General features: G+C 36.5%; 1 protein-coding gene and 1 pseudogene across 15 annotated transcripts in view; both read left to right on the forward strand.

The window, feature by feature from the left end:
* Positions 1-23142, forward strand: part of NEK1 (NIMA related kinase 1) — a 227639-nt gene that overhangs the window by 61405 nt on the left and 143092 nt on the right. For all 15 annotated transcript variants that reach the window (XM_045463330.1, XM_045463358.1, XM_045463340.1 and 12 more), the window contains exons 13-17: positions 9525-9584; positions 9837-9896; positions 9991-10038; positions 10201-10275; positions 15590-15753. In XM_045463330.1, coding sequence (XP_045319286.1) covers positions 9525-9584; positions 9837-9896; positions 9991-10038; positions 10201-10275; positions 15590-15753 — 407 coding nt within the window. The remainder of the gene's footprint in view (positions 1-9524; positions 9585-9836; positions 9897-9990; positions 10039-10200; positions 10276-15589; positions 15754-23142) is intronic.
* On the forward strand, positions 598-1086 carry LOC123590362 (annotated as a pseudogene).

Genomic DNA, 23142 nt, shown 5'->3' on the forward strand with positions numbered 1-23142 from the left:
CCTTCTTCCTTTTTAAATGTTCTTTTTTCTTTGACTCTCTTTCCTGTGTAGGTACATGTGATATCGATACTGTATTATTATGTGAGCACTTGGAGAATACAAAGTAAAGACTATATTTCTTTTGCCCTCACATGTTACAGTTTAACTAGAGTCGTAGGCCTGAGAAAAGGCAAAAGGAGCAATTTGTATGGTAACTGTTCACATTGTTAGCTTGTAGGTTAAAGAATGTAATATTGGCATTATTTCCTGGAACACTGCTAGGCTGGCAGTGTGAATTGATGTTTATAGTTCTCGATTGTTCTAAGGGACTTAGGGAACACTAGGATAAATTTTTTTCCAGAGGCTTTTCTTGTTTCTTCCCCAGTTGTCCCTTTTACCCTCTAAAAAACAGGAAACAGGATAGTAACTCCTTTAGTACCTCATGTGTATCTTCTTAATGCTGTTTTATTAGACTGTCATCTCTCTGAAGTTAGGGGCTGTGTTTTACATTTTGCACAAAGTGAGTGTTTAATAAGACTTTTTAAAAAATCAGTGAATAAATGAGTAAATGAAATGAATTCCAGCTTAGGCTGTGTGCCACCATTGCCGTCATGCTGAGGGTCACTCTGTTGCAACAGCCACAGTCTCCTATGCCAGCCCTTGAGGCCTCCTGTACCTGGATCTGGGCCCTGGTTCCCAGCTGCTCTGTCATGGGCCACTGTCCAGTCAGTTCACTGCTACTCCCCTGAGTCACATGAGACAAACGAGGAGTTTGATGCCCACTGGATAACATACTTCAACAAGCCAGATACTGATGCTTGTGAATTGAGTAAAGGGATGAACATGCTTGTGGGCTGTGACCTGGTTCCAGAACCCAAAATCATTGATGCCGCTTTGCAGGCATTCAGACAGCTAAAGGATTTTGCTAGTGCATGTCACATCCTAGAGGTTAGGACAAAGCAGAACCTCATAAGGAAATCTACTTCTGTGTCATCCAGGAACTTAGGCCAGCTTTAAATGAACTGGAAATCTGCATTCCAGAGGAGCTGGGCCTTGACAAAGTATAAACCCCATGGATGGCTTCTCAAGGATTTATTCATAATGCTACCTGATTATAGAAAATACTGATAATATGGGGCGCCTGGGTGGCACAGTCGGTTAAGCGTCCGACTTCAGCCAGGTCACGATCTCGCGGTCCGTGAATTTGAGCCCCGCGTCGGGCTCTGGGCTGATGGCTCAGAGCCTGGAGCCCGTTTCCGATTCTGTGTCTCCCTCTCTCTCTGCCCCTCCCCCGTTCATGCTCTGTCTCTCTCTGTCCCAAAAATAAATAAACGTTGAAAAAAAAAATTTAAGAAAATACTGATGATAACATACTACTTTATTTGAACAAGTTTTCCTCTATTGAGTACCAAACGATGTCATGGTAACTAGAACTTTAGTAAAAGGGAAATGAGTTTGTACTGAAAAGGAAAAAAAAATGAATTCCAAATCAGGAAAGTAATATTCTTTAATATTTTAACAGTACTTAATAGGGTCAAAGTCCAGATAACAAGTCTGCTTTTAGGTGCAAATAAGGCCAGTGTTGTTGAGTTTTTATTCTCAGTGCTTAAAGGTGACTATTTCAGTGTGAGGTCATGAAGAGAAAGCTTTAGAGCATTGAAATCAGTTTGTTTGTTTGTTTATTTATTTATTTATTTATTTTTTTATTTATTATTATTTTTTAACGTTTATTTATTTTTGAGACCGAGAGAGACAGAGCATGAATGGGGGGAGGGTCAGAGAGAGGGAGACACAGAATCTGAAACAGGCTCCAGGCTCTGAGCTGTCAGCACAGAGCCTGACGCGGGGCTCGAACTCATGGACCACAAGATCACGACCTGAGCCGAAGTCGGACGCTTAACTGACTGAGCCACCCAGGTTCCCCGAAATCAATTTTTTTATATACATGTGTAATTCTTGAGATGGAAACTTCATTTCTGTTACAGTTTTTGGTTCTTCAAAGTAATTTAGTATAACTTTGATCTGTAGGTTTTTTTTTCCTACAAAGTATGTATTCTAATAAATGTGCTGTAGTCTTTTAGAATAGTTTTGAGAGTTAAGGAAAGTAACATTCCCATTATCCAAACACTGCATTTAATTTAAATTAATTTTGTGGTGGGCCCCTCCACATTTGTATTCAAATATACATTGCCTGTATTTTTCATGTGTATCTGATAGTTTATAGATAACTTGTTATGTTTTAATTTAATATTATATATACTTAATGTAAATGTTTATTATTACCATCAGTGGTTGTATTATAATTCACTGATATGAAGTCAGTCAGATTGATTACATTCTTATAAACGTCTCCTTTGTTTTGATTTAATGAGATATAATTGACATATAATACTATATTGGTGTCAGGTGTACCATAGACTGATTTGACATTTGGGTACATTGTGAAATGGTTACCATAATAAGTCAGTCTGTCACCTTACTAAGTTCATGCAGTGTTTATTGACTGTATTCCCCTGTTCACATTACCAACCCATGATTTAATTATTTTTTTTTTTTTTTTTTTTTTTTTTTAATTTTTTTCAACGTTTATTTATTTTTGGGACAGAGAGAGACAGAGCATGAACGGGGGAGGGGCAGAGAGAGAGAGAGGGAGACACAGAATCGGAAACAGGCTCCAGGCTCTGAGCCGTCAGCCCAGAGCCCGACGCGGGGCTCGAACTCATGGACCGCGAGATCGTGACCTGGCTGAAGTCGGACGCTTAACCGACTGCGCCACCCAGGCGCCCCTGATTTAATTATTTTATAACTGGAAGTTTGTACTTCTTAATTCTCTTCACCTAGTTTGTCCCCTACCACCTCCCCCCCCCCCCCCACCCCACCTTCCCTTCTGGTAACCATCAGCTGTTCTCTCTAGCTATGAATCTGAGTTTTGTTTTTTGTTTTTTTAGATTCCACATATAAGTAAAACCATGCAGTATTTGTCTTTCTCTGACTTTTTAACTTAGTATCATACCCTCTAGGTCCATCTGTGTTGTCATATATGGTAAGATTTTATTCCTTTTTTATGGCTGAGTAGTATGCCATTGTATATATACACCACCTCTTCTTTATCAATTCATTTACTCATGGACACTTGGGTCATTTCCATATCTTCACCATTGTAAATAATGCTGCAGTGAACATAGAAGTACATATATTGTTTCCAATTAATGTTTTCATTTCTTTTGGGTAGATACCTACTAGTAGAATTACTGGGATCATATGGTAGCTCTAGTTCTGTTTTTTTGAGGAACCTCCATTCTGTTTTCTGTAGTGGCTGCACAAATTTACATTTCCACCAGTAGTGCTCTGAGAGTTGGTTCCCTTTTTTCCACATCCTTGTCAACACTTGTTATTTCTTGTCTTTTCGATACTGTCCTTTCTGACTAGTGTGAAGTGATAGCTCATTGTGATTTTGATTTGTATTTCCCTGATGATAGTGATGTTAAGCATCTTTTCATGTGCCTATTTGATGAGTTTCTTTAATGTCATCTGTAGTTTTTTTTCTCATTTTCTTTTGTGCATTTACTATAAGCTCTTGCATTGTGGTATTGTGAGATTCACATTATATCATCTTTACATGTATGAGAGCTTAGGTTGATAGCAACTTAAATTTGAACACCTTCCAAAACTCTACATTTTTCTTTCCCCTCCACATGTTATATTTTTAAGTCACTCTTATGTTTTTCTTATTTTATGTATCTCTTAATTAATTATTGTGGTTAATTTTACTTTTTTCTTTCAAGCTTTTTAGTATCTTTATAAGTGATTAATCCTATCTTTGCCATTTCTAGTGAGATTTTTACTTTTTATGTCTTCATGTTATTAATTATTGCCATTTCAATTGAAAGAAATCCCTTTATTAAAACACGGGGACAGGACCCATGGCCAGAAAGAACTGCTCTGGGTTTATAAGGAGTGACTGGTTATATACTGTGGAGTTGGGGAGGAAAAGCCAAAAGGGAGGTTTCCAAAACGAATTTCATATGCTAAAGAAGACTCTTAAGCTATTGGAGGCCTAGCTATTGTCAAGCTAAGGTGGTTTTTCCCTCTAGCAAAACATTAACATTAAGACTGTAGAGAGTTCCTAGAGGAATGTTTTACTCTCCCTGCCTCAAGTTTTTGCCATTGGGCAGTAAATTTAATTTTATCTACATTTCCTTTTCCATTTTGCCACATCAGCACCAGTACACTCGGGGGTGTTTTGGGGCAGCTGGAGTTGAAATAGGCATCAGCTGGGAGGTCCCATAATACCGTGCACAAGGGGTGCCCTAGTAAGCTGTCTGAAGCCAGAGTGATCTGGGCCTGGAGTGTTCCAGGGTGTTTTGCACACCTATGTCACCTTGACACAAAAGCTGGAGCTGTAGTAAGTGCTGACCAAGGGTGTCGTGTTCACGGCCTGGTGGCTGCGTTGATGTGGGTTAGAGGTCCAGGGTCCACTCAGGCGGCAGGCCAGCTTACTAAAGTGGAGGGGGAGTGTAAACTGTGTTGCTCACTAGCCCCTCTGTCTTGGCCCAGAAAGGGTACGAGCAGCTCTCCTGCCCTTGGTAGAGTTTTAGGGCTGGCTCTTTTATGTGCTAGTTGCTCTTTTGAAGCCCCAAGCCTCTGGGGGATGGTGTGGAGTAGGGACCCAGAGCATGCTGAGGCAAGTAGGCAACTATGGCTTTTTGTCTGTACTCCAGGGCAGACCGATTTGCTCCTAGCTCCTCAGTACTATCCGTCCCCACTGTAGTTCTCAGCATTGGGGTGGGGATTCCCTGTTTTTGTTTTTGTTTTTTACCATGTCTTTGTCTCTTTTGCTGTCCTGTCTTTTGCTGTGCAGAAGCTGTTCAGTCAGCCCTCAGTTCTTCAGGAGGAATTGCTCCATAATAGGTATACATTTGGTGTGTTCATGGAGGAGGTGAAAGCTTCATAATGAGAAGTTTATAAGAAAAACCATAAACACTTAATGATATTGTCTATCATTTGCAGTTGTAAAAACTTAAACTAATAATGTATTAAGTTATTACTACCCAACAAATTTTGGGAATATTTTCATAGAAACTTTTTTGCTCCAGTTCCTGTAATAATGTTATTTTTTTTTTTTAAAGATTCTGTATTGTGCCACCAGAGGGAGCTCTATGAATATGTTTTAGTGTTTTGGTTCAGATTTTTTTTTTTAATTTTTTTTTTAATATTTATTTATTTTTGAGACAGAGCATGAATGGGGGAGGGTCAGAGAGAGAGGGAGACACAGAATCTGAAACAGGCCCCAGGCTCTGAGCTGTCAGCACAGAGCCCAACGCGGGGCTCAAACTCACGGACCGCGAGATCATGACCTGAGCTGAAGTAGGACGCTTAACCGACTGAGCCACCCAGGCGCCCCTGGTTCAGATTTTTAAAAAGAAATGCAGAACAAAACATTTGTCTTAATATGGATGTTTTATGTTACCATATTTTTCTCTTCTGTATAGATACAGTTGAAAATACCTGTGTGACAAAGAAACAGCTTGACATATATATATTTTTAAGTTTACTTATTTATTTTGAATGAGAGCAGGGGAGGGGCAGAGAGAGAGAATCCCAAGCAGGCTCTGCTAGCACAGAACCTGAATCGGGGTTCAAATTCACAAACTGTGAGATCATGACCTGAGCCGAAACCCAGAGTCAGAAACTTAACTGACTGAGCCACCTAGGGACCCCAGATTGATATTTTTATTTCACAAATATTTGAGTATCTTCTGTATGTGGTAATGGGGCATTAAAAGATGAATATAATCGGTGTCTTCATTTAACTTACCTAAGATTATGTAGGTGTGTTAATTAAACATTCTCTTCTTACTTCTCACTATTGGGTAATCTGTTTAAAAGCTGTTTGTTTATAGTGAGATCTGTGTTACTTGTGTTAATACATTTAATGTTTTGTTGTTGTTGTTTTCTTTTTTAATTTTGAGAGAGAGAGAGAGAGAGAGACCGACCATGAGCGGGGGAGGGGCAGAGAGAGAGGGAGAGAGTGAATCCCAAGCGGATTTCACTCTCAGCAGAGAGCCCGACGCAGGGCTCTATCTCACCACCATAAGATCATGACCTGAACTGAAATCAAGAGTCAGATGCTTACCCGGCTAAATCCACCCAGGTGTCCCCTTTGTTAATATTTTTAAATTGTTTGGTGTTGTGGTTCACAGATGTTGAAACCAGTGCTAGACCTGATAGATTGAGTTAACCTGTGTAACCTTTCAAAATATATAATGCAGAGCTCTATGTCCAGAAATTATGATTCTGCAACTCTTAGGGTTATGTATATATATATATTTAAAAAAAAATTTTTTTTTTTCAACGTTTATTTATTTTTGGGACAGAGAGAGACAGAGCATGAACCGGGGAGGGGCAGAGAGGGAGGGAGACCAGAACCGGAAACAGGCTCCAGGCTCTGAGCCATCAGCCCAGAGCCTGACGCGGGGCTCGAACTCACAGACCGCGAGATCGTGACCTGGCTGAAGTCGGACACTTAACCGACTGCGCCACCCAGGCGCCCCAGGGTTATGTATATTTTTAAAATAGCTTTACTGAGATTTATTTCACATACTGTACAATCCATCCATTTAAAGTTTAGAATTAAATAGTTTTAGTGAGATCAGAGTTGTGCAGCTATCACCACAATCAGTTTTAGAACATTTTCATCATCAAAAAAATTCTTTTCCCATTAGCTTTCGCTGCCCATTCTTCCCCTTAACCCCATTGCTCTAGGGAACCACTAATCTACTTCTGTCTCTGTAGATTTTCTTATTCTGGAAATTTCATGTAAATGAAATCATATAACACATGGTCTTTTGTTACTGGCTTCTTTAACTTAGCGGTAATGTTTTCAAGGTTGTAGCATGAATCCATGTTGTAGCATGTATCAGTACTGCATTCCTCTTTATTGCCTAATAACATTCCTTCTTATGGAAGGAATGGAAGGAGTATGTATTTTTACAAAAATTCTGTGTAACATTCCCCACTAGTTTAAATTTTATATACATAACATGCTTTGAAATAGTAACTGCGTGTTTATAATACTATGAAGAGCATTATCTCCAATTGTATTTTTTTCTTACACGTCAATAGCAGTGGCTCCAGTGCCCTCCCTTGACTATTTTAAAATTTTGGGTTGCTTTTAGTGATGGAAAAGTCTGTTTTGGAGGTAAAAAATGGGTCCTTTTTTTAGTAATAGATGGAAATAAAACCAACTATACATACTGTGTATCTTTATAGGGTCTGGATGTGAACTGTATTTCTTACTCTTGGTTACTTTCAGGAAAAATTCAAAAGTTACTTTTCTTTAAATATTTCACTATTATTGTCATTTCATTCACCCTAGTGCCATTTCTGGAGTTAAGTGCTGAGATACATGGTTAACTTAAGTGAAACTTGAAGTAACTAGCCAAAGTTGGCAGTTAGGAGTTAGGACCTAATAATATGGTGAGGGGGTGGGATGATTCTGGGAATCTACCACTTGGGTCTTCTCAGGTAGTAAACTCACTGTTTGGTTACTTATGGTGTGAGATTTAGTACCACTTACTGCACTGTTTTGCAGCTTTAAGCTAACTTAGACTGTATCAGTAAAATGGATTTGGTTTAGGGGCACCTAGCTGACTCAATGGTATGTAAGCATGTGACTCTTGATCTCGGGGTTGTGAGTTCATGCCCCACATTGGGCATAGAGCTTACTTAAGAGAAGAAATTAAAATGGATTTGGTTTATGATGGTCATGAATTAAACTGGCAAAGCACATTATAAAAAGAATCATTCATATTTTATCAGGTTATCAATATGCTGGGTAGTGTCATATACTAAATAGCATTATTTTATTGTGCTCATATTAAATAATGTATCCATTAAAATAAATTAGTTGCATTTCATAAGGAGAAATTCTATATCATGTTGCTTTCTGAAGAAGAAATCAAATATCTTCTGAAATCTTACTATAAATAAAGTTTGTGTCTTCCTGGTTCTTTTTTATTAATTTTATTAACTTCATATTAATTCACAATCATTTATTTTATTCTGAGTTGCCTTTTAGAATTTTAGTGCTTATCTTCGGATAATTTTATAAAATTTAGAAAACTGAAATAATGATTGGTATATAAAAGTAATTTCATAACATTGGCTTTTGCTAAAAGACAGCTGCTATTGATATGGAATTGTTACCAAAAGCACTTTTTAAAAAAAAGTTTATTTATTTATTTTTGAGAGTGAGAGCACATGTGTGAGCAGGGGAGGGGGGAGGAGCAGGGAAAGAGAGAGAGAGAGAGAGAGAGAAGGAGAGAGAGAGAGAATCTCAAGCAGGCTCCTTGATGTCAGCACAGAGCCTGACATAAGGCTTGATCCCACAAACTGAGATCATGACCTGAGACAAAATCAAGAGTTGGATACTTAAATGACTGAATCACCCAGGCGCCCCCACCCAAAGACACTTTTCATGATTTAATAAGTTAAATTAATAAAATTTAATATTATTTTGATAATGTAAATGATCATTGAAGTAATTTTTTTTGAAGTAATTTTTTAAAGTAACATTTTCTTTCCTTTATAATTAAAATCAACAGGGCATCTTTAGGGGGGTGCCTTGGGTGGCGCAGTCAGTTGAGTGTCTGGCTCTTGCTTTCAGCTCAGGTCATGATGTCGCAGTTTGTGAGATTGATCCCCACATCGGGCTCCGTGCTGACAATGTGGAGCCTGCTTGAGAGAATCTCCCTCTCTCTCTGCCCCTCCCCTGCTTGCTAGCCTTCTCTCTCAAAAATAAATAAACATTTAAATAAATAAAAATAAAATCAACAGAGCATCTTTATATATAAAGTTAGGTTGTTTATTTGAGATTTTTCTTGTTTCTTGAGGTAGGTATTGTTTTCTTGTTTCTTGAGGTATTGCTGTAAACTTCCCTTTTAGAACAGTTTTTGCTTTATCCCAAAGATTTTGGATTGTTGTGTTTTCATTTTCATTTGTTTCCATGTATTTTTAAATTTCTCTTTGAATTCTTGGTTGATCCTTCATTATTTAGTAGCTTATTATTTAGCCTCCATGTGTTTGTGTTCTTTCCAGATTTTTTCTTGTGATTGATTTCTAATTTCATATCATTATGGTTGGAAAGGATGCATGACATGGTTTTAATCTTTTTGAATTTATTGAAACTTGTTTTGTTGCCTAACATTCTGGAGAATGTTCCATGTGCACTTGAAATGGGTGTGTATTCTGAAGTTTTTGGTTGGAATGTTTTATGTGTATGTGTTAGGTCCATCTGGTCTAATGTGATTTTCAAAGCTACTGTTTCCTTGTTGATATTCTGTCTGGATGATCTATCTATCCATTGATGTAAATGAGTGTTGAAGTTCCCTACTGTTGTATTACTATAGGGATAATATATTTTGAAACAGAGTCATGGCAGTATTGACTACCTTTTTCTTATTTTGAATTTCCTTAAATTTGAATTTTTTTCAAATGAGTACCTCAAAATCCTTATCTAATTTGTAGTTTTACTTTTTGTCCAGGCCCATCAAATTCCAGTGAAGAAAGTGAATCCTGGAGAAGAAAGGAGGAAAATGTTTGAGGTATAAAGACATCTGTCTGATTATTTTAAAGCTTTGCAAAAACAATTATAAGAAAAGAAACAAAATCTTATAAAACCTCCAAACCTTTCCTCCTTATTTCTTTCAAACAGAAACCTTTAACTTTAATTCTTTTTTTTTTTTTTCCCCTAATCTCTCTGGGCATACCTCTACTATTGGTGCACTAACTTTCCTTATGAAACCAGAAAAAAGTAGCAATTATTTTTGATGAAACTGTTCTTTTTTTTATTTAAGGAAGCAGCAAGAAAGAGAAGGTTGGAATTTATTGAAAAAGAAAAGAAACAAAAGGATCAGGTAGTTTTTTTGCTTTTATTTTTCTTCCCTTGCCAAGTTGTAGATGATAATAGTTTTAAGAGCTCTAAGAAGTTTGTCTTTAAAATTGTTACAGATTAGTTTAATGAAGGCTGAACAGATGAAAAGACAGGAAAAGGAAAGGGTAAGAATAATCCATTTTTCTTGGTACGTTCCACCTCCTCCTCACACACTTACTTTTTTTTCCAAAGGAATACACTGATTTCCATTGTATTAGTAAATGTATTTCATGTACTTTATATTAAATACTTGAAATTGTGTTTTGTTTGTTTCTTTTCCCCAAAAGTTGGAGAGAATAAATAGGGCCAGGGAGCAAGGATGGAGAAACGTGCTAAGTGCTGGTGGAAGTGGTGAAGTAAAGGTAGGCATTTGATATCAGTATGGTTACACTATTGCAGTGTTTTCTCCAGTTTCACCATGCTCTTTGAAATGTATATAATTGGCTTTTTTGGTGGGGAAAGGATTAACTTCATACCTAAAATTCTTCTTGTATTATGAATTCTTAGTTTTCCTGCATGTACTTCATATATAACTTGTATTGATAACTAATATCTGGCACAGTTAAAATTGCTTAAAAAGTTTGGTGTGGAGGCTATGATATACCTTTTTTTCCAGAAGAATATTTTTTAAATCAAATAAAGTTTGTCACACCTCTGCCTTAAATCCTTCTGTTGCTTCATCTAGCCTTAAGGATTAAGTTTTCATAAGGTCCTTGTTACTCTGGCCCCTGCCAGTCTTTCCAAGCTCATCTCCATCCCTTCCCTACCACACACTGTGTGCTCAAGTGAGGCTGGACTAAAGATCATATTTTGTAGTTTCCTTATTCTGTGTAGTCTGCCTGATTTCTGTCTTTGTACTGTGTTTCTTTTTACTTGATAGCATGCCTCCCTGCCTCCTCACTCTCACTCCAACATCCAACCATTTACCTAGGTAACAAATTACCTAGCTAGCCAGTTACCTAGGTATGTTAATTCAAACATTTCTTTTGGGTAGATCCATACTGTATAACAAATGGCAAGTTACTTTTCTGAGACTTCTTCATTTAAAAATAAAGAAAAAATTCAAGAATAATGCCTGGAGTGTGATTAGCAAGGATTCATAGGTTAACTTCTTGTTTCTTTCTTTGTTGTGCTTATCTGAATCCTATATTTCCTCTTTTGCTCTTGTAGCATTCTTTACATATCTATGATAGGCCAGATTCTAAGATGGCCCTCCAAATTTCTGATTCCTAGTGTAGATACCTTGTATTCCCTCCCCTTACGTGTGGGTGGAACCTGTGAATATTGTGGTGTTATAGCTCCATTGATTAGGTTATGTTACATGGTAAACTGTAATAGGATAGTCACTCCTGTGATTACCATTGACATTTGATGAGATTCCTTCATAGAAGACTAGAGAGGAGAAGAAAGTCTGAGAGACATGCTTCTGCTGGCCTGGAAAAAAAAGGATTCACATGGCAGGGCAGTATAGGTGGCCTTTAGGAGTTGATAGTGGCCTCTGGCTAACAGCTAGCAAGAAAGTGGTGACCTTAGCTATTACAGCCACAAGGAAGCGAATTCTGCCAGGAACTAGTGAACTTGGAAGAGGATCCTGAGCTTCAGATGAGAATTGTCCTGGCTGACACCTTGATTGCTTCCTTGTGAGATCCTGAGCAGGGGACCCAGCTAACTAAGTCCATACTCGTGAGCCAGGGAAACAGTGAGATAATAAATGGGTATTGTCTGAAACTACTAAGTTTGTAGTGATTTGTTACACAGCAATGAAAAATGGATAAACTTTTTTTCCTCAGTATTATAATTTTAACATATGTTACCCAGTCAACTTTTAGTTAACGATGTTATTTAGGTGCCCAATAGAGTTATCAAATTGACTTGATTACCATTTTTACTTCTTTTCTCCAAAAGTTATGATTTGAATAAAAGTTTTATGTAGATATGTGTGTTCTGTCCTGGTTTTCTTGATTTTTCATATTACGTATTAAAAATTCAATAAGTTTTTCTAATTCTGTATTAATATATTACAGGTTGTAGTAATATAATTTTATCTTTAAAATTATACTTTACCATTTTTGTACTGCACTATCTACTTTACTCTGAAGTAGAACTTCCGAATGATAAGGAATGACTCCGAATTCAGCCCATTCTAAAATGACTAACTCTGTTATCTTACCCAGTTGGAAAGCAAAACTTAACAGTTGAAGCGTGGGCCCTCACATTTTGTCAAGCATTTTATATCAAGTCCATGACTAGTGTTGAGAATTTGATTATTTTTTCTTTTCCTTTTGAATATATTTTCTGATATGCAATAAAATATCTTTTTTCCTGTGATGTTTAATATTTAATCCTAAAGCCCTATCAATGTTGTTTGATAACTGATTGAGACAGTTTTTCAACAGTATTAGTTAGTATGTATTTAATAGGTTTCTGCTTTACTTTATAAATTTCTATGATGCTTTCATTAAGGATTAATAAAATTATTTCCCATGACTTAAAGCAAATTCTGTTAGTTTCTGTCCTTATTTCCCATGGGGTTTGAAATATTTAACTTCTTAGGCTGTTTCATTTCTGTGCAGGTGATAAGGACCTGGAGGCTCAGTATTATGTCAGTCAACTTAAAGAGATCCCTTAAATAAAGATAAAACAGAAACTAAAGGGTATATTTCAAAATTAATAACTATTATTATAAATTGCTAAATAATAAGGCATTATTCACAGTATAATCAGTTGTCTTTGATTATTTACTATCTGTAAAATCTGGGACTTACTGCTTCCAGTAATGGATGATATGGATATCATCCATATCTGATTTATTTCTTATGAATGTGGTTTTTTTTTTAATTAGGAAATGTTCCACATACATAATTACATCATATGGTAATCATAATGTGTAAGAGGCATATCAGTGGTTTGAAAATATATTGCAGGAAAAAGACATTGGAATACTACTCAGCAATAAAAATGAATAGCCTGTTAATACACGCAACAACATGGATCAATCAAAAACATTATACTGAGTTAAAGAAGCCAGACAGAAGAGTACGTATTATAGGATTTCATTTATATGAAATTATACAAAAGGCAGTCTAGTCTATAACAGAGAGCAGATCAGTGGTTGTTGGAATGAGGGGACATTGACTGCAAAGGAACAAAGATCATTTAGGGTGACAGATATGCTTTTGATTGTGTGTAATGGTTATACAAGTGTATATATTTGTCAAAACTCATTAACATATGCTTATAATTAGGGAAGAAGGTGATTTTTGAAAGACAGTATTGCATCAGTATTCTAGTACAGTATTTTCAGCATTGTTTTCAATATAAACATCTTCAGAGATGTTAGCATACTTTTCAGTTTTGCTAAAGAGAAACATTAGAAGACTCAAATTCAGGTCAAGGTGATATTAGCACTAGACTAAACACAGAGAGTAGCCAATCTCATAGGAGATGCAACTGCCTTTTACCAGAATTCTGATTCTGATTCTTGCCTTGGGATGCACTTTTGAAGATATGTGTAGGGACTGCTTTAATGGAGTTTCCTGCCTAATTAGTTATCTTCCTATTTCTGACAACTTTCATCTCTTGCTACTCAGACATCTTATCTGTAGTCATCTTAGGCTGGTTTTTAAAAAACTCATGCTTTCTTATAATGTATGCAACTTACCGTGTCAAAATGTTGACACAAATTTTATCTCAGTGGGTACACTGAAATTTTTTGTTATTTGATTCCAGTAGTTTTCTTTGCCAGATTTCTTCCTTAAGAAATTATCGCTTAGAAGTTCTTCTTTTACTTTACTTGTCAGTGTTCTGACTTCTATTCTCATCACTTCACACACAAGAAAGGTTTTTATTTTTTTAACTGTTTTTTTTTTTTTTCAATGCGAGAGAATGTGTACACTCACAACTCACGCCTGAGCGGGGAAGGGTGAGAGGGAGAGAGAATCTTAATCTTAACCAGTGTGGGGCTCCATCCCATGACCCTGGGATCATGACCTGAGCTGAAATCAAGAGTCGGTCACTCAACCGACTGAGTGAGCCATCCAGGTGCCCCCAAAACAGGCTTTTATTTATTTAAAAAAAATATTTTTTTAATGTTTATTTTTGAGAGAGACAGAATGCGAGTGGGTCAGGGGCAGAGAGAGAGGGAGACACAGAATCCGAAGCAGGCTCCAGGCTCTGAGCTGTCAGCACAGAGCCCGATGTGGGGCTTGAAATCATGAGCCATCAGATCATGACCTGAGCTGAAGTCGGACGCTCAACTGACTGAGCCACCCAGGCACCCCCAAAATGGGTTTTTAAATGCTACCACTCAACTTTAGTCCTTTGAGTTTTATTTTCAGTATTGTTGACCTCTGCATTTGCTCTTGGTAGTGAAATTTTTTCACCATGACTTATGCAGCATACACATTTACTTTTAACTCTTATCCTTGTCTGACATCTGTTTTCTGAGTTTTCCACATGCTTAAGTTCTTATGTCTCAGTGGTTGTGGCCTTATAAATCTGCCCTTACCCTGTGTTATTCCTGTAGAGAATCCACAAGTCCCTCCCCTTTTTCACTAATTGCCTTTCTTTGCTCCTAGGTTTGTGGCTTGGTGTCAGTGTAGTAAGCCTTCTGATTAGTTCCTCTACCTTCTTCTCTCTCCCATTCCTCTTTATCATGCATAATATGACTCACCTTCTTAAAAACAGTTTTCGTATTCTACACCTGTCAGAAAATTTATAAATGCTTTCTGTTGTTGTTTATTATATGAACTCAAACACCCAGGCTTGATAGCAGTTAGAGATACCAGCCTCTTGTGACTGATGCCTGCCTTCTAATCCTATTTGTTTGCATACTTCCTTCCTCCTCCTGCTGTCAACACTCAAATATTATACATACATAGCTTATTTTTACTTTAGTACCCTGGCTCATATTTAATCATTTAATCTCTCTGTTTTATTGCTTTCAAGCCTGGGTTGAACAGTATCTTTCTCCAGTGCCTTTTTTTTTTTTTTTTTTGAGGAATTTTTACTTCTGATAAGCTTTTTCTGTTTTGTGAAAGTCAGTTTCAGTACTTAACTACTTTAAAGTGTGCCTGCTACCATTCATTTACCACAGGCAGGAAATCGTTTTCTAGTTTTGTGCTTTGTTTCCCAACGTGTTTATAAACTGATTAAGGATAGATAAAATGTTTTGCTGTATTTTACATCTAGACTATGTTTCAGTGGTGTTTATGTCTTTACTGTTTGTTGAGGGATTTGAGATCTATTAAATGCCATATGTAAATGTTTTTGTTAAGTATACTTTTGAGTGTTATAAAGGTAGGCTCTACCTTACATATGAGCTATACATATTTTAAACTTAATAGAATGGTACCATAAAATGTGTACTAGAAACTTGTTTCAAAACTTATTAAGACCAGACTTTTCAATATTTATGTAACTTTAATGGCTTTTTATATTTTTGTTTGTTAAATTATGCTTTATTCTTAGTAACAAGGTATGCTACTTTTTGATTGTTAATGGTTATAACACAGTAGGAAAACATTTTGCTTTAAGCTGTATGTTTATTAATATGTTCAAATTAGGTAATTGCTTTTTAAAAGTCAAGTGTTGAAATAATTTTTTTCTTTTGAAGGTAGTACAGATCTTTTGGGTCTTATGAGATAAACATGTGAGAGCTGTTTGTTTAATTCCTAGGCTCCCTTTTTTGGCAGTGGAGGGGCCGTGGCTCCATCACCTTTTTCTTCTAGAGGACAGTATGAACATTATCATGCTATTTTTGATCAAATGCAACAGCAAAGAGCAGAAGATAATCAAACTAAATGGAAAGGAGAAATATATGGCCGAAGACATCCAGAAAGGTACGGCTATGTTCTGCAGAAGTTGCTTATGCTTTGCTTCAGAGGAAATAATAAAAGTCATTGTGATGTGGAAAATTGTTGGGGTTTGGAGCCAAAGGCCAAGAAAGAATTCTTGAGAAGTCTTCGGTGAAAAGAGTTGGTTTTATTAAAGCACGCGAATAGGACCCCTGGGCAGAAAAAGCTCCCTTGGGATTGTGAGGAGAGATTGATTACATACCTGGAAGTTGGAGGAGGTAAAGGCAAGGGGAGGTTTCCAAAAGGACTTTCATACGTTAAGGAAGACTTATAGAATACTGGAAGCCTAGCTATTGTGAAGCTAAAGTTGTTTTCCCCTCTAGCAAAGCATTAACATTAATGGGGGGTGGGAGAGAGGGGAAAGTGGGTGATGGGCATTGAGGAGGGCACTTGTTGGGATGAGCACTGGGTGTTGTATGGAAACCAATTTGACAATAAATTTCATATAAAAAAAAAAGTCAGTTGGGAGTTCATGGAGGAATGTCCTACTCTGCCTGTCTCAAGTATTTGTCAGTGGGCTGCAGGTTATAAGGAAATTTAATTTTATCTATCATTTCCTTCTGCCTATGTTTCCCACACCAACTGTGCATGTTTATCTACAGAGGAATTTCACCTGGACTACATCTAGGATTTCCTAATGGGGCTATAGGTCATCACCATTTCCCAAATCCTGATGCTATTAGAAAATCTTTGGAAAGATTGAAGATTGTATCTAAACAAGCCAATACACACAGGCTGAACTATGATGATCCATAAATTCATCCTCACGTGTAATTTTGTTTTATGTCATGTATAGCTTAGTACTTATACTTTTCAGATGTTTTCTGTATTGATTACACAGAATATGTCTTTGCCTTTTAGATGCAGTAATTTTCTTAGGTACAAATTTGGCCTTTGCATGTGGCAAACATGCAGCTTTTTCATTTCAGCCTAATTTTTGTAGCTTATTTATATGTTATAGTCTGAGCATATGTAAAAGAACATGTGATAACTTTGAGCCAACATATGGTTGTAATAATTTCACCCACTTGCTTTAAATAAATCTGAATATATTTAAATGGAATCACACTTTATGCAAAATTTCAAGTATGCTTTTTTTGTCTTTTTTTCCCATATCACTTAGAATCCCACTTTTTTCTCTTTGTTGTTTGTGCTTGTTTGTCTTTATATTCATCTCTGATTTATGGCTCTGTGTGATCCTGTTCATCAGATTTTTCTTTTTCATCCATTGAAGTAACTTAATGTGATAGTAGTCAGTAATTATAATTTGCATGGTTCCTTTTGTCTTAAGAATGCACACATGTTTATGGGGCATCTTGGTGGTTCACTCAGTTAAGCATCTGGCCCTTGGTTTCGGGTCAGGTCATGATCTCGCAGTTTGTGAGTTCAAGCCCCATATTGGGCTCTGTGCTGACAGCATGGAGCCTATTTGGGATTCTCAATCTCTCCCTCTCTCTCTGCTTTTCCCCTACACATGCTTATACACAAAGGATCTCTCTCTCTCTCTCTCTCTCTCTCTCACACTCTCTCTCTCTGCCAAAATAAATAAATAAACTTAAAAAGATGCATATGTGTTTCCTTAGATATTCCCATTTCTTCTATAAAATGTCTGGTTAAAAAGGAGCAGATACTGGGGCACTTGGGTGGCATAGTCAGTTAAGCATCTGCTCTTCGGCTCGACTCAGGTCATGATCTCACGGTTTGTGAGCTCGAGCGCTGCATCAGGCTTTGTGCTAATGCTGTGGAGCCTGCTTGTGATTTTGTCTCTCCCTCTCTCTGCCCCTCCCCAGCTTGTGCTCGCTCTCTCAAAATAAATAAATAAACTTTAAAAAATGTAAAAAAAAAAATAGAACATGTATATAAAAAAGAGCAGATACCATTTTGTGAAAATTTAGTTATATTGCCTTCTTCTTGTCATTTTAAGGAGAATCCTTTCGAATGTAATAAACATCTTTATGATCCCCCCTCCCCCAGTTATAGAAGATGATTTTAATGTAGGTGAGCAGAGGTAAATAATTGAGGTGAATATAAATTAATTTTATGAATTATATACACTAGCCTGAAGTATTAAGCTAATTGTAGATTCTGTTTTTGAGAGAGGAAGGCTACTTACTCACAAATAATGCATTTTTTTTTTTTTTTATGAAATGAGAAAGCAAATTTTGTTCATGGCTTTTATCCTGTGGTGTTATTTATCTTTATAGTATAAAATTTGGCTTTATTTAGTTTTATATTAATCAAATCTAAAATAAATATGTATAGTATGATGTAGAAAATGTTGGGGTTTTGAGCTGATGGCTAAGAAAGAATTCTTGAGACATCTTCAGTGTAAAAAGGTGGTTTTATTAAAATACGGAAATAAGACCTGTGAGCAGAAAGATCTGCACTGGGGTTGTGACAAGTGGGCTTAGGAATAGTGTAAATCTAAGGTATTTTGGAAACAAGGTTTCTAGGACCTTGAGGGGGGTAGCTGATGTTAGGAAAAGGTCATTTATTACTGTTTAGTAAAAACTCAGTCATGAGACCTTTCAGATTTATATCAGGGGGCCATAAGCTTAGAGTATGTTTGCCAACATATATGTTGGGAGGGTGGTTGAGATAAAAAGTTTCCAAAGGAATTTTTATATGTTAAAGTAGACTTACAGGATCCTGGAGGTCAGGATAATGTTAAGCTAAGATTGCCTTTCACCCTTAGCAAAGTGTCATCAAGGCAGCTGCGTTCCTAGAGGAATGTTACTCTGCCTGTTTCAAGGACTTGTCAATGGGCTATAAGCTGTAAGGAAATTTAATTTTTCATTTGCCTTTGTTTCCCACATGATATTATAAAGAAAATAGAGAAAACTATGTTATGTTTCTTCACACTGTTCATCTTCCACAATGTTTCTTGATTCTGCACACTTGGAATGACAAACTGCACTAGGTTGGGCCATTTGCATCAAATTCCTATTATAACCTTGAAATGTTTGCATATGTTTGAGTTTCAAATTGTCTTAAATGGCTCTGTTTCTCAGTTGCCTCTTCCAATATACCACATCTTCCATTCAATCTTTGTTTTGCATTAGATATATTTTCACTATTTCAATTTTCAGTTTTTAAATCATTTGTGGTTATAAGATCATTTTTATTTCATTTGTGTCAACTCTGTTGGTTTAGTGGTATTCAGATATATAGTATGCATTTTCTTATGTTGCATGAATTTATTGTTATTATTGATGGTAGGTATTATTGAACTCTTATTGTACATCAAGTTATATTTATTCATTACAGCAACCCTATGAATTAGTTATTATTCTTTTAGTAAAAATGAAGAAATTAGAATTTATAGAGATTTAAAACTTATGCATGGTCAGGCAGCTAGTAAGTGGTAGAGTTCGGATTTAAACTAAATCCATCTGACTGTAGAATTCTTCTTAAACACTCTTATGAAGATACTACTCAAGATACTACTAGTGAATAAGGTAAAAAGTTATTGCTTTGGTTGGTTATAAAATTTTAAAATATTGGGTTAACATTAAAGATGATGCCAAGGATTGCATGAAGTTTCATATATACTCAGTGAATTTATTTTGGTTTTGTTTGAGGATATGGAAAACAGAAGAATTGGCAGACAACCAAAGATCATCAAGTGTCATATAATTTTCAAAAAACATAGTCTATAAACTAGACCAGTTTTCTTCATATTGATCCCTGGCAAGGTTAAAAGTGATGCCTGCAAACATCTTAGGAGGAAGTAGCAATCACTTGGACAAAGTATAAATTCACACAGAATATATTATGTCAAATTTTTTTGTTTTGTTTTTTAGGATTATAGGCTAGAACTTTAGTTCTCAAACTGTGTGGTGAGGCAAACCGGAGCATCATAGTGCCATGGATATTTTATAATTTTGAAGGGAAACACAACTACATCTGTTGGACAAAGCACAGACCACTACTCAAACAGTTTGGTAGTAATTAATTAGTAAATAGAACTACTAGGTATTTCTGTTGGTCTAGAAGCATTGTGAAAAAATTAGATACCTCGTAGAGTAGATAAACCAAAGCAATTTATTGTTGCCAGGGTGTCTCAATGTAGATAAGGTGAAGAAATAGAAATAAAGATTGTTACGTGGATTAGTAACTGGTTAAAGAATTATATGCAGAGGCTACTGGTCGGTATTTTCATGTCATCCAAATAAAAATATGTAGAAGCTTGTCCTCCTCAAACTAATCTTCATTTTTAAGGGGTGCATTAAAAAACATTTAAAGAAGGGGCGCCTGGGTGGCGCAGTCGGTTAAGCGTCCGACTTCAGCCAGGTCACGATCTCGCGGTCCGTGAGTTCGAGCCCCGCGTCAGGCTCTGGGCTGATGGCTCAGAGCCTGGAGCCTGTTTCCGATTCTGTGTCTCCCTCTCTCTCTGCCCCTCCCCCATTCGTGCTCTGTCTCTCTCTGTCCTAAAAATAAATAAACGTTGAAAAAAAAAAACAAAAAAAAAACATTTAAAGGATACAGTCATCACATTTCCAGGAGATGTAAAGTGGAAAGAAATAGTAAATGTGTGGTACGATTGATCAGGAAACAAAATAATCTCAGTAGACCATAGCTACTATGAACCTGAATTAGATATAATTTAACAGGAATAAATTTGATGAACTTTTGAGTCTGAAAAATTATCTGACCAAAAAATTTATACCTAGAAAAAAAAATTTATACCTAGAAAAGGTTTATAAATAGCACACATTGAGAGAAATTGAGCTAGTGACCTTTCCTTGGCCCCTGGATCAAATAATAGCCTTTAAATGGCCTACAAGGTCTCATAGAGGCCTGTATACTCCTTATTTTTGTGCTCCCTCTTTCTGTACTTCTGGGAGTGGAGAAGTAAAAGACATGTGTTTTCTCATCCTTGTTCCTTTGCATCTCCTGCTCCCTCTGCCTAGCATGACTTTGCCTCTGCCCATTTTGCCTGGCTAATGCCTATTCATTATTCTGGCTTTCGTTTAGATTGGCATTTATTTACTAGCTAAATAAAAATAATAAAATAAAATAAAATAAAATAAAATAAATAGAGGACCTGCTTGAGGAATTCTACTACCTTTTAATTTTGCCAAGTTCATTTTAAAAAATTTATCAGCCCTAATTCCATCCTTTGATAAAAGAATGGACATTTTGATGTGAAAAATGTAGATTGATGCCATCTTAGAATATAGATTATCCTTTTGGATTAAATAAATTTGGATTTGTAGAAAATATGTAGTCATTTCTTTATATTGTTGACAACTATTAAAAATTAGTGATAGAATACCACTGCTCAGAGAATGAACACTCGCTAGTCACAACTGCTGTTCTGAGCCTGAATTAGTTGGTCCTTTGGGGTGCTCTCACATCTTGACATATGCGTCTGTATAGTAGAAATAGGCCTGTATGAAGAGGTCTCGAGGCTGAGTTGAGCATCTCCTCCCTTGGTCATTGCTTGGATGGTTGCAGGGGGAGCTTTTTGGGCATCCTTCATCTCTCTCACCATTACTTTTGCATCTAATACTATCATCTCAAGTTTTTTTTTATTTGTACATATTAATGCAATCGGGTCTCAACAAAACCTTGCCTTTGTCTCACAATAGGGTAGCTTTACAGCTCCCCCCCCCCCTTTTTTTAGTGTGTTGATTTTACAGTTTAATACTGAGTTGTCCAATTTATTTCTTTTAATTTCAGATCCTGTAGAGGATATATTCACAATAGGTTAAATTAGGGGAAAAGAAGCAAGTTTAAACATGTTTCAAAGATTTGCTTCTCTCTTGCAAACTCCTTGTAAATGAAAAAGAAAAATAATAGAAAAGCCTTCAAGCTGGTATAGTTGTGCTATAAGAATTTAAATGCCCTTATTTTTGGGGACACCTGGGTGGCTCAGTTGGTTGAGTGGCTGGCTCTTGATTTCAGCTCAGGTCATGATCTTGCAGTTTGTGAGATCAAGGCTTGCATTGAACTAGGGATTCTCCCTTTCTCTCTCCCCTCCCCTGCTCATGTGCTCTCTCTTTCAAAATAAATAAACTTAAAAAAACAAAGGCCCTTATCTTTTTTCTTTTTCTTTCTTTCTTCTTTTCTTTTCTTGTCTTTGCCCTTATCTTTTATAGCTAGTCATCATTGGTAAGGAGAAGATTTAACTACTGTGTGTGTGATATTCTCCTAATTCCATGCTTACTAATACCCAGTGTCTCATATTTACATATATATCCTATTACATGGATCAACAACTTTTACTCCTCCCTCATACGTAAGCTGTTGTCTTTGCCCCTCAATGTTTTGCTTTACTCAAAGGCATTTACTCCTTTTTTTCCTTGTTATCCTCAAGTCCCCCTTTAATACTGCTTCCTTTGCTTGGTTCAGAGCTGCTCACATATTTCCTGTTTTAAAAATACTAGAAGCTAACTATCTTGTCACATCCCTTTTATAGGATTCTTAACTAAACATTCATCCCTCTTTTCTCCCCTGTTTGCTTATGGGAAAAGGAAAGTCACAAGTGGCTTTTTTGTCTAGCCTTTCTGCTTGCCGAAGTGATACAGGTGTTTTGGAAAAACTGTGAAGTATAGGAAGGTTTTAGGAAGCAGGAATGGAAATCACTACTGCTATCTACAGAGGCAGTTACTGTGAAGACTTTGATCTTTTTTTCTTGCACTTTTTCTTCATATATTTTTCCTTAGTCACTGGAGATCAAGTCATGTATACAAATTTGTATCTGGTGGGGTTTTTTTTTAATCTAACATTTTTTACTATAACATTTTCCCATGCTGAAATCATTTGCAAGGGAATTTTGATGTCTGTAAGATTCCAGTGCCTGAATTACCATAATTTATCCATCGTTTGTAATTTTTCACTTTTTTGGAATATTTTTTGCCAAACTTTATGTTTCTCATTTCTGTATAATAGAATCTTAGAAGGGCAGTTAGTGGGTTAAAGGAGTTGGTCAGTTATGTTCTTGGTAAAGATCCTAGAAATAAACATTAATACATTTATCAAATTTATTTAACTAAATGCATTTATTAACTAAATATTATTAAATTTCTGGCTGGAAAAACTACCAATTTATGTTCATTCTAACAGTATATGATAGTGCCCCTTCCAGTTCCAGTAGCTTTTTAAGAGCTAAAGTGTTTTTTTGTTTTGTTTTTTAATGTTTATTTATTTATTTTAAAGAGAGGAAGAAAGAAAGAGGAGCACCAGTGAGCCAGTAGGGGAGGGGCAGAGAGCGAGAGGGAGAGAGAGAATCCCAAGCAGGTTCTGTGCTGGCAGCACAGAGCCCGACACAGGGCTTGAACTCAAGAACTGTGAGATTATGACCTGAGCCAAAACCAAGAGTCGGATGCTTAACCAACTGAGCCACCCAGGTGCCCCAAGAAGTTTTCT

Source organism: Leopardus geoffroyi, chromosome B1, assembly GCF_018350155.1.
Source record: "Leopardus geoffroyi isolate Oge1 chromosome B1, O.geoffroyi_Oge1_pat1.0, whole genome shotgun sequence".
Lineage (NCBI taxonomy): Eukaryota > Metazoa > Chordata > Mammalia > Carnivora > Felidae > Leopardus > Leopardus geoffroyi.